Source organism: Haliotis cracherodii, unplaced genomic scaffold, assembly GCF_022045235.1.
Source record: "Haliotis cracherodii isolate W230 unplaced genomic scaffold, xgHalCrac1.p SCAF_9, whole genome shotgun sequence".
Lineage (NCBI taxonomy): Eukaryota > Metazoa > Mollusca > Gastropoda > Lepetellida > Haliotidae > Haliotis > Haliotis cracherodii.
In genome coordinates, this window is record NW_027266343.1 from 32,755,277 (window position 1) to 32,767,642 (window position 12,366).

The 12,366-nt window shown below is 38.0% G+C and overlaps 1 protein-coding gene across 4 annotated transcripts; it reads left to right on the plus strand.

Annotated features, from left to right (window-relative positions):
- Window positions 1-895: 895 nt before the first annotated feature.
- Window positions 896-12,057, plus strand: LOC139452559 (polyadenylate-binding protein-interacting protein 2-like). 4 transcript variants are annotated; one of them, XM_071234081.1, is made up of 4 exons: window positions 896-946; window positions 4,029-4,172; window positions 8,498-8,686; window positions 11,437-12,057. In XM_071234081.1, the coding sequence occupies exons 2-4, from the start codon at window positions 4,032-4,034 to the stop codon at window positions 11,500-11,502; spliced, it is 396 nt and encodes a 131-aa protein (XP_071090182.1). In that variant the 5' UTR covers window positions 896-946; window positions 4,029-4,031; the 3' UTR covers window positions 11,503-12,057. The 4 variants fall into 4 exon arrangements, with proteins under 4 accessions (XP_071090182.1, XP_071090181.1, XP_071090180.1 ...); XM_071234080.1 differs by lacking the exon at window positions 896-946 and adding an exon at window positions 2,383-2,460; XM_071234079.1 differs by lacking the exon at window positions 896-946 and adding an exon at window positions 2,450-2,538.
- The last annotated feature ends 309 nt before the right edge of the window (window positions 12,058-12,366 follow it).

The following is a 12,366-nucleotide window of genomic DNA, read 5'->3' on the forward strand; positions in this document are numbered from 1 at the left end:
ATCATTTGAAAATATGTTTTCGGTTCCAAATTAGATTTTAGAGAAGTATTGATATAAAATAGACGACATATTTCTCAAAATTCAAAATACCACGTCATGAGTAATTTCTCCTCCAGGAGATACCATATTATGTTTGGTAAACAAATTGACACAGGATATTTAGTATTAATTAAGTGATGATAATTATTTCTAAAAGCAAAGCACTCACAATTATATCTGGGTCAACACAGCATTTTCATGCGGAAAACAAATACGTGCATGTCATATCACGGAAGCACTTTCTTTCCGTGTTTATACGTGTTTGTATAATTATACACCCTTTGCAGAAGATATTGGACACATCCAGTTCAAGGTCAAACTTGTTTACAAATATTGCTGTCACGTGACAATCACTTTGCACGCAGACGGTGCCCGAAATCCGATAAACCCATGCGCGTAGTAATAAAGTAGTTCTTCTATTTCCGAGGAACTGCTTTCACGACGCTGTCTTCGAAGAGGAGAGTATGTCATGATTTTGAGCTTTGAAACTTGTTCACTTTCAAATTTTGCACCGAAAGTTATGTATGCATTAGTCACGAAATCGATGACGACAGCGCGGATTAATCATGAATTTGAAGTGATAGTGATGGTAGTACAACAAGTTACAAAAACGCGATTTTCTCACGGCGCGACTCGGCACGATGTTAGTACAACTCGAAAGGGACTATTTACTTAGATATGATTACGAATATAAATATGCATGGTATAAATGAATATGTCTCTATTCAAGCACAATAAACTTCGTGGCCATGGACAAGAAAAACGAGTAACTGTAGCATGGTCATATTGATAACAGCATAAGATCTATATTTAGCAATACAATTATTCGCATTTCAGAACTACTTGACTTTCAGACGCTGCTGATAACGCTACAATACAATACCTCTACATCTCACAGCAACAGAAAGTAAGTAGGGGTTTATTATTCTATCATGTTTTATATTGATAAAATTTATGATTATAATGAAGATGAAGATGACATTACTGGACTTTCTGACGCTGCCTTGATAACTCTAGAATACAATACCTTTACACCTCACTGCAACAGAAAGTGGTGATTTATTATTTCGTCATATCTTTAATAATAATGATAATAATAATAATAATAATAATAATAATAATAATAATAATAATAATAATAATAATAATGATGATGATGATCAAATAACAGCAAGGTAAGGTGGTATCTTAAGTTATAATCTCCAGGGAAATTATTATTTTTATCATCATAATTGTCATTATTATCGTCGCATCACAGGTTTTCGGACATCATACATTTTTGGCCGACAATGTTTATCGTGATGATGGGGAGCGGGCGGGGTGCAGCATCACACAGACATTGTAAATACTCAGTTTTTTAAAAGTTGTCATTTGTATTGGTGAATGAAATATTTTACAGTTGTTCATGTGAGATTATGATGAGAGAAAACTACGAATGTTCCTTCAGCGTCCGAAAACTCAAAACACCAAATAATAACAATATGGTGATAATGATGGCACAGACTATGAATGATGTTGATACAACTTTTAACTTTTACCTATTTTTTATTTCATCACACCTACGTGGATTTCCCGTGTTTCATAAGCTGTTTGCATAATAGGATTAGCTGGTCTACAGATCTGCCGTTACGTGCGATACATCCCTGGGTCCATGTTCATTTAATGGTCCACTGGACAGCTGATCATACCATGGGCACTAATACGATAGTTAGGGTCCATGATCCTACTGGGATCGCCGGGGGAGGTCTCAGAGATAGAATTACAGACCAGTGGCTCGCTTTATACGGCATTGTGTGTTCATTTCAAGTTTTATTCGCTTTAATACTCCGATTACAAATTTCAGATCAGACTTACTGCTGCTACGTCAGGACATTGATTAACTGGTTGAACGCGATTACAAACGCGTGATTGTATTGAAATTATATATCACTTATAAATGCCCGTTTAGTGATTTCCAAATAAAAATAAACCTATTAAAATAGTTTTCGAAAGTTCGTGTATTCGAGAAGCATTCTGTTCACATGTTGATATCGTTGGTTAATTTAATGTGTTCTTTTCTTCATTCATAACTTGTTTGTAGATCTTATAAAAGATCTATTCTCAGTTGCACAATCTTTGAGCAACACAACCCAAAACGAGAAACGAGGTTAACCGACTGAGTGGTCTAATCAGGATATATATTGCAGAGAACGCTGTCTTGCCATTTGAACTAAGCTATACAACGTGACACTGTGAAATAATCCGTCATCTTTATATTAAAATCACGCGTATTTGACTTTGTCCCGGAAACAAACCTAGGACAGAACGTTGACCTAACAAGGTCGTCTGAGAGCAGTTTTCAGGATAGTAGCTTGCACTTATGTTTACAACTCTGATGGTGGAAGTGTCTTTGTGTCGAAATCAGTTGTTTACAACACTCAGGTAGAGTAGAAAGACAATTATTTTCTCGTAACATCATCTGCAAGAGCTATTCTGAAGTTTGCTGAACCCAACGAGATGGTTAGTGCGTGCAATTTGCGTCAATCATATGTAAAAGCATCGTTCAAATCGAGCACTCCCTTGTCAAGGCCACAAATCAGCGGCCCCGTATGTTCGTTCATTTCAAGTTCAAAATGCCTTTTCAAATGACTGTCGCTTCTGAATCATGTTTATGAATGTTTTAACGCACCAATCTGATCACGATACTCTTTCGTGTAAATAGTTACATGTGAATACGATATGATATTCAAATTACGGTACACGACGCCAATGTTATGGGACATAGCCTGGGCAGTCCCAACTGTTACGCGCAGCTGCGAGCAATGAAGCGTAGCAAGCATTGTTAGACATTTTAGGGGGTCATGGGACAGTGGTTTATTTTAGCTGTCGTATTTTTTTTTTGAACCCCAAGTCTGTCTTTTCTTACACAGTTATAGTAGGATTATCAGCTGATTTTATAGGGTCTCTTTAACTTTCTTGTTTACTTCCAAACGCTGATGCAATCATCATATTTACAAATAGCAGCTGACACCACCTGGGCACAATGAGAGGTTAATGTTTTGATTAGATTAAGGTCTAATGTTTGTGTGCCTATTTACTATATTTTTGTGTGAAGCTGAAACATTGAAGATTATGGGAAAAAATATCTAAATCTAACATCCATGTCCGAACGGAGTCCGTCTGTGCGCTTCTCAACATGTCTCAATTGGGACAAATTTTCTCGAAAACTATTATGTTAGAGAAATGAAATTTTATCCACTGATGTTAATGGTCATGATCTCAAATCGGTTTCTTACATTCATTTTTTACAGAGACATGTCCTTTGCTCCGTTCTTTTCAAATAAGTGCATACTGATCAAATGGGGACAAAATTTCTCAGAAACTACTCAAGTTACATGGGAAAGTTAGCATGCTTTTCTAAGAAATACTTGTCAAGACTGGGTTTGAAAATTGGTGCCATAAATTGTTTTTCCAGAGTTACATTCCTTGCTACATGTTTTTAGATTTTGTGCATAGACAGTTGTAGCCCTTGGTCTACATGGTCTGTTATTATTTTGTATTTTGGTACTTAGTGTCTGCAATGGGGAAAGTAAAATCAGAAAGTCAGCGGGTACTTGTCATAACCAATAACCCAAGTTTTAGCATGTTCATTGGGTCCCTGTCCCGTGAACGTCTGGGGTAGAATAGATCTTCAGCAACCCACGCTTGTCATAAGAGGCGACTAACGGGGTCGGGTGGCTTGGTTGATACATGTCATCGTATCTCAATTGCGTGAATCGATGCTCATGATGTCAATCACTGGATTGTCTGGTCCAGACTCGATTGTTTACAGACCGCCGTCATATAGCTGGAATATTGCTGAGTGCGGCGTTAAACAACAAACAAACAGACAATGGGTCCCTTGATTCACATACTATAGAGGATCAGAAAGGCCCAGTCCCTAGTTTCTACCACTGCATCACCATTGTCATATCACTGGTAATGGCATGTGTATGCTTGGTGTGCTGCAGATTATGAACATGCGAACTCCACCTGCATTGATTGAAGAGGAGGACAAGGAGGAGGTGAACAACAACACTGGTGGTGGCAACGAGGTTGACTTCTCGGAGTACCTGTGGATGGCTGATGTGGAGCTCGATGACTTTGACAGACAGGTGAGTGAACTGTTAGTGAGAGCATTGCAGTTTAAGCTTCTTTGTAAATTTTTACGGGATAATTTCGAGTTTGTACCAAGACTTAAAATTCTTTAAGTCCTTTGTCAAAATGTAAATATGGTAAACATTCGATAATATAGCTCAGCCATGGTTGTTGTAGGGCTGCAATTAACCTGATACATTTAATAACCTGAATAGTGATAACATATAAGGACACCCTAAACCCCAACTTCAACATTACACAAACTGATTCTGGCAACCTGGCTAGTGCTGATTTCCTTCCCAGGAAACATGCACAGGCCTATTAATATCATCTTCCTGAGGCAAGGGAGTTAAAAGTCCAGTTTCCACCCTTGCCGAACTTGGCTGGAGTTTCTGGGCTCAATCGAGAGTCATAGCCCCCCTCCTATTGACCAATAAGATTCCACCTCTCATATCACTTGCCATTCGTGACCTACTTATGTTATTCCGAGACAAGCAGAATAACGAGTCATGCCCCTCTCGTGGCCATTTTTCGACTGGGTACAATCTAAGCACAAACAGGCATGGCTAAAAGAATTGTCAACTCTTTGCGTAATGATTCACATATATTTCCGCCATATATCATTTCTATTTCAGTTGTTATTTAAAACACATCGAGACTTATCACTGTTATAGTATCATACAGTATGGTTGAACAGTTTTAACTGTATCTTGAGTATATTTTATATGCAAGATAAATGTGAAATCAAAATATATTCCCCGGGGCTTCTTCGTCCAAAGTACTTGAAGTCATACATGCATTCTGATTGGTTTGTCGTATTTTGCACATAACATTCATTGATAGGGGCACGAGTCTTCTTGCAGGTTACATGCCTCGAAAAGATGAGTAATATTGGTGTAGGCTCCAACCATTGTCATATTTGGTGAGTGAGTCATAATTAACATGATTAAACGTTGTATCAGCACAATCAACTATATCCAGGCAATACAGCATGATATAGTGGCAGGCCTTAACACATGGTTCAGTGTTTATACTGGGGTACTATCAGCCGTGAGTTTATCTCTCTGATTTGAGTATGAATCTGTCGTATTGTACATGTTGTACCTTCACATTGTTGGTCACCAGGAACTGTATGTGAAATATAATTGAAAAGAATCAATTTTTGTACAACAGCATGACCATGATAACATGGCTCATAAAATTCCAAGGCAAAATGAAATATATTAACAAGATGGTCATTTTCCCGAGGCAAGGGAGTTAACTGACTATAAAAGTCCAGTTTCCACCCGTGCTGAACTAGGCTGGAATTATGGAGTTATATTTTGGCTTGACTACGAGTCTGTGCATAGTCCAATCTAAATCACGTAACAAAATCAACATCCAGTTTGTAAACTGCAGTGGAGATTTCAGTCGATTGTAGGATTTGCAAAGCATGTGTACCATCAACTTAGCGTCAACAGATATTTTCCACACCCAGAAATTCCGTCCTAGTTCGGCAAAGATGGAAACTGGACTTTTAGTCAGTTAGCTCCTTTGCCTCAGGAAGATGTAAGATGATAAATATATACAGTGAGACCTAGGCACTGAGATGACAAGTAGTAATCTGTATGGTCAGTCCCAGTTGCATTCTGCGCCAACAGAATGTATAAATATTATGTGTGGAACTTTTGTTAATTCTACAACCAATTATTATTAATTCTGCGTGAAATTCTGCAAACTTTTAAGCTGAGTTTTCGTGAATGAATAAGCATGACACACATGACAATCACTATTTCCCTTTCACAATTGTTTTTTTTTAAAGTTTTTTAAATGATCACTAACGTTACTGTAGTTGTCTTCCAAAAAATGTTCTCCATCCTTGGACAGCCTGCTCGACATCTGACTGTACTCCTTGGTGCTGACATTTCCTGGTTTTGCACCTGTGACATTTTTCTGATAAAACTGGTCCAAGGCTAGAATAGTTTACTGAAGTGAATCAGGCGATCACTTGTGTAAGCATACAGCCATGCACTTTCTGGTAAGCACTAATACAAAAGTTGATTTCACTTCAAAATGAAATCAGGATATTGATTTCTTTTTGCCATTTCTTCAGCGGTAGAAACTAACAGTTTCAGTTCACTAGTACTTATAATGACAGCATTTAGCGAAAGCCTTAAAAATTCTACTTAAGTACTCACGGAAATGAAAAAAAACCTGTTTTTTCGACCTCAGATCTTAAATAAATGCAGTTAATATACAAAATATGTAAATATTCAAACAACTAAATTAGTACTAATTGGGCCTTGGCACAAATACAGCGTATCAAATGTTTTTATGCCTTTTTACACGTAAAAGTGTGTATAAATGTGAATAAATCAGACTATTGTGAAACAAGGCATAACCAGGTCTAAGTAGATCAAGGTGACCTATGACACCTTGACGACAGGTGAGAACAGGTGCATAATGCCTATAGTCTGTTTCTGCTATGTCAATTTGGACTTAGTTTTATTTTTTAATGTTGAAAGTGCCGACAAATTACCTCCTGTTAAGTACATTTTGTATTGTTCACTGAGATCAAACTAGCAAATCCAGACTTGTACTTTTCGAGTTGTTTTGGTATTTCGTATTTACAGCTATGTAACACTTTATGTCGATTTTTAAATTGAGAAAAACAGTTTTTTTTCATTTCCGTGAGTACTTTAGTCCGTATCATACCTTAACTATTGGACACTTTGGCAAGGACTACAGGACAACTGACAATTTCTAACGCTGATCTCTCAAAACATAAAATGATTAAAAGATTTTGGTTGTAAATTGTTTCTTCCATAACGTCCCTACATCATCAAAACCACAAAACTTATTTGGAATGATTTAATTAATACAAAGCACAATTCAAATAATGACGGTTTGTTTCAACAATCCTATGCAACTTTTACATGTTCAGAACCAGCTTTCGACTTGTGTGAAAAAGTATTCAGAGCAATTAATAAATTCTATGGCAGAAAATGCAACATCCTGCAAAGCTCTGCACAGAAAGGGATTTTTGCAACAGTATGTTTCTGTACTGAGTGGACATTTCAGCAAGATATCCCGCAACCGCAATGCAGCAGGAGCTGTATATTAAGCCCCCCTGATTCAGACATTACGTCAAACAATGAGATGCTGCCTGCTGTTAAGAACCTCTTGAAATTAGTTTCACACGTGGTTGAACACCATCTTGGTGTTTCTTGCACTTTAAGTTATATATTTTTGTAGGAGTGTGATTCATCAGGTACTCATGCTGTTCAAATGTCAGTCAGAAATAGCCAGGTGTTAATTTTTACAATTTTCTACTTATGCAAGCAGCTATCAAGCTTCTAGTATCACCTGGGGCAGTTGTGAGGCTGGTGATAACATTTAATTGGAACGGAGAGAGAGAGATGGGGGGGGGTTGCCCCCCTGGATTTCTTATAGAAAGCAGTTTTGATTGAATCATGAAAATACAAGTTGGGGACAAGTGATACCTGTACAAATATTTGCCCCCCCCCGTCAAAAAAACTTAACTACGGCCTTGGATAGTTTCTAAAAATGGCATGTTGAATAATCAGTGTGATAGCCACGTTCATCCATATTTTCGTGATTGAAAAAGGCACAGGTTACATGGTTAGTTCAATGAGACTGGTTGATGATATTGGAAATTTCAACGTCAGCCCTGAATTCAAGTTGTAAACAAACAATGTATATACGGGTCAAGGACAATCTGCCCAACAAGTCAGTAGCAACATGCCGAAGGTAAAGGTCACCTGATTGTAATCACCTACACCACCATGATAACTGGCCTGAGCTTAGTTTCCAAACAACTCTTTCCAAAAGTCCCCTATCTTTAATAAATGTTGTTAGTCACACAGTATCTTCTGTTCAATTGGAACAACATCATTTAGTATTTGCCCATACTGTATTTATTTGTTTGATTTTTATGTTTAGCTAACCACTGCCTGAGTAGGTTGAAATAACTTTGTGTAGTTTGATATTTTTGGAGTTAATCATGTTTATTCGGCATAAAGTTGTTTGGATTTGACAGTTTATTTAGAGAAAATAATTACTTATCTACACATGATCTAACTCCAATTATTCTGGCTGCCATAGACTACTACCCAAAGCTTAAGATTTTATGAGTGCCTCATTCACTTAATGCCACTTGCAATATTTACTACTTTATATACTTTATATACAGCCAGAAAATTGTGCTGATGCAATCCACAGTAGCTGACACGTCTTGGAAACATAACAGGATGAAACTGTTATGTTTCTCATAATTCTGTGCATGTGGGAACATGTATATCTGATGATTTACTTGTGACGTTTCCATCCTGATGTGTTTCAGTTTGAGGAGGAGTTGCTTGAGGAGGCATTCATTGAAGCATGTTTCGAAGAGATGCTTGCCGAGGAGGAGGCAGCACAATGGTGTTTGTTTAACCAAAACGGTTCTGAGGGGTCAGGTACTGATGTCTCAACGGTTGAGGATGCATTCAAAACCCTTGAAGTAATAGACACCAGCAAACCCAAAGAAGAGGTGAGTTTCTGTAAATCTAGTTCTTAGATACCATGGATACAGAGTTTGCAGAAACTTTATTTTTCATGGAATGCACTTTTCTTTCTGTTTTAATCGAACGTGATTGATAGCTTTGACAAAGCTTTAAAAGAGATGCCAATCTGGCTCACCCTAAGTGGTCTGGCTTGTAGAACTGATTGACTTCAGACCACTTTTGGATTGGTTATAAGTCATGGCTGAATAGGTCCCTATTCAAAGCTGGGCAGTCGTTCGTGTAACAATGTCCTTCATGAAAACATGTAACACATGTTATACCTGATATCATGATGCTATGTCTGACTAGCGTAAAGGGGTCACATCACCTGTTATGATGTTTTCACCCACTCACAAGTTCCTGTCTTATTTGTATCAGTGTTCAGCACCAGCTTCCTAATATACAGTCAAGTCTAGTTAATCCGACACTCGTTAATCCGACAATCGGCTTTATCCGACACTATTGATGGGAACCGATTAAATCAGTGCTATTTAGACCCGGTAATCCGACAGTCTCGCATTCCGACTCCAACACACCTAATTTGCAACGAATTGCTGGAATCACTCATTCATTAATCAGTCTCGTTAATCCGACACAGTGATCAGCTTACTCCGTGGTCATCTGCCCGCGAGTACACAGCCCGTGTTTTGATGCGAGACGAGTTGGCGAGAAGCTGCATTTTTTAACGGCTGCAGAGATAAACTTGCTTAACAATAAACAATCACTGCTTTAAATAAACAAAACAGGATTAATCACATGCCTAGATTACCTCAATCTCATTAAATCCAATACAAGCTCTGGCTACCGCTGAGGACATCCCATTACAGGTCACGTCAGAATGACCCTTTGCGAACTTTGACCGACCAATGAAATTACTAACAGGAAGTGGACATTAGCCACTAAGAAAGCAGCTTTCTTAAGCATTGCCGCAGTAGTTTCAAATTGGCGACTTCCATTTCGGACTATGCTTTAAGAATGATTTTGAATCAGCCATACAGTCCGTAACAGTAGTATTGTGTTAAACTTTAGATGTTGCATGATTAGAAACATTGCGCTAACAATGTATCATATTAATTAAATATTTCCTTTTTCTTTTTTTTTATTACGTTTTTGAATTGTTATCTATCATGAAGTTGTCTGATTTTCGATCACGAAGGTTGATACTACCTAATTCCGTTTATCCGATATAATCATATGCAACCAACAATGTCGGATTAACAGGACTTGACTGTATATCTCACAATTGTAGTCTCATACAGACTTGGGTATCAGCACCCCACCGTCCAACCATGGAATAAAAGCATAGTGTGAGAGAGGATAAGTTTAAAAAATTAATAATTTCACAATACTTTTATGCTTATCCTATCTCATTCGCAATATGCCCTCCCAACCATCTCCGCATCACAGCTACTCTAGCCTGTTCGTTCTAAGATAGTGAATGATGTGGCAGGGGTAGTCAGGTTATCAAGGCGTGTAAAGTCACAACGCACAGGATTATAGTGTGTGACCCATTTGTTTGGGTGGTGACTATGGTGGTGCTGGGCGAAATGTTTTAAGAAGTTGGAAACTTCTTTTAGCAAGTTTCCACACAAGGATTGAAAGAAGGAACCAATGCATAGTGTGAGATGGAATGAATAAATGAACAGACAATTTATTTTGAATTTTCAGTATTGTACAGTTTAAGGCTGTCCGAAAATCACAGCTTAACATGCGGTTATCAAATAAAAACAATGATCATAATTATGCTACATGCTGTACTTAAAGCGACACATTGACAACGATCATATGGGCATTTGCTACACAGAGAGGTTGCATTTACTATGATTATCAAAATGAAACAATATATGCTGTTATTTGTTTTTTGATAATCATAACCCTTGCTCATGGGTTTCACCAAAATGGTACACATCTGAGACCTGCATCACTTTGGGCTTTCCTCCCTCATTGAGCTGACTACATAAACTGGAATACTGTTAACGCAAACTCACTCAGTGAGTAGTGTTGAATCTGTACATTGCGTTAGGTTTCAAAATGTAAATTGTCGTCTAAGGCGTTGCGACTCACTGTGCAGAGTTGCGTCCCTTGTGCACGCCAGAAACCTATGATAGTGGGTTCGAATCCTGGTTCGCCCCGATTATGTTTCTAGGTTTGTCGGCACCATACCCATGCTTGTGGGTTTCACCGAAGTGGTAAACGTCTGAGATCTGCATCACTTAGGCCTTTCCTCCCACATTAAGCTGACATGCCGTGATATACTGTATTCAACGTAATAAAGCGCCCTGCTCTGATAAGCGCCCATGGCGACATTTGCAAAGATATTGGCTAGTGAACAATCCAAATTGGCACCCCTTCCGATTGATCAATGTGCACAAGACTTATTTATTTGTGTATAATACGCACTCGTGTGTTATGTGCACCCTTAATTATGGGCAATTAAATTCTGGAAATATATATCTGTCGTACATAAACATTTCAGGCTGTCAGGATAAACCATGAAATTTATCTTTCAACTCTGTTTTTTTTTCACCAAAATAAAATTCTAATAAGAGCCCCCTATTTCTAATTTTGAGAGCGCCCTGGGCACTTATTACGTCGAATACAATAACTGGAATACTGTTCACTCACTCACTCAAAATGTAATATCAGTCCAAGCGGAGGTGGTATTGAATCCTAACATTACTATTCTGTTACTAAACATAAGTTTGATTTTTTATGTGTTCTTTTCTTGATGTTGCAGGTAGTTATCAACAGCAAATTAAACCCGGAGGCGCCAGAGTTTGTCCCACGATACCTGAAATTGTGATGAAGGTAGCGCCAAGTGTGTATGTGTCCAAGTGTCATGTTGTCCCATAATGAGTGCACTTGCACTGGCCACATGTGCAGCGCGACTGTGGTGCAAGTTTGTCTCCGGACTGAGTTTGCGGACTAGATGGCTTGCTGGTGCAAGCAATACGCCATGTGCTATTGGATGTGTGGTTGTTGAAGGGATCCATTTTCCACTGCCACAGATGAAGCTATGATTAGGGTGTTGTTCCGTTAACAAAAGGTTTTGTTCATATTATCATACTGTCTGTCAAGGTTTTCCTGGTTCCAGGTTTTTATGAAAATAACAATTTCATTGTGATGGTTTCATGTTTCAGCTTTTAATAACAACAATACTTCTTCTGAGCATGCTGAAAACTGCAGTATTGTTCTGTCAAAACTGCTTGTTTGAGAAGCACAGGGTTAAGTTGTTTGTCTTCTGTTCGTAGTCCTTTTAATACTGTAAATCATGGCAGAGTATTTGACCAAATTTGTTGATATGTTTCCAGATCTCTATGTTGAAAAGACAAAATAAAATGTTTTTTATTTTGTTACATTACAAGACTTCTTTTTTTAATATTTATGTACATTGATTGAGATTATGTTGTGTTGCTTTGTCCATTATCTATTAGCCATTGTAAACTTTTACACTTTCCACATCTCATTGCCAAACTTTTCTGCGTGATCATATTGAGTGTGTGAGTACCGGTAGGTTTTAGCATTGCACTGGACACTATCAATTATCAGCAACCCATGCTTGCCGTAAAAAGTGACTATTCTTGTTGTAAGAGGCGACTAACAGAACTCGTTGATGCATGTCGTTGATCCCAATTGCGTGGATTGATGTTCATGATGTCAATCACTG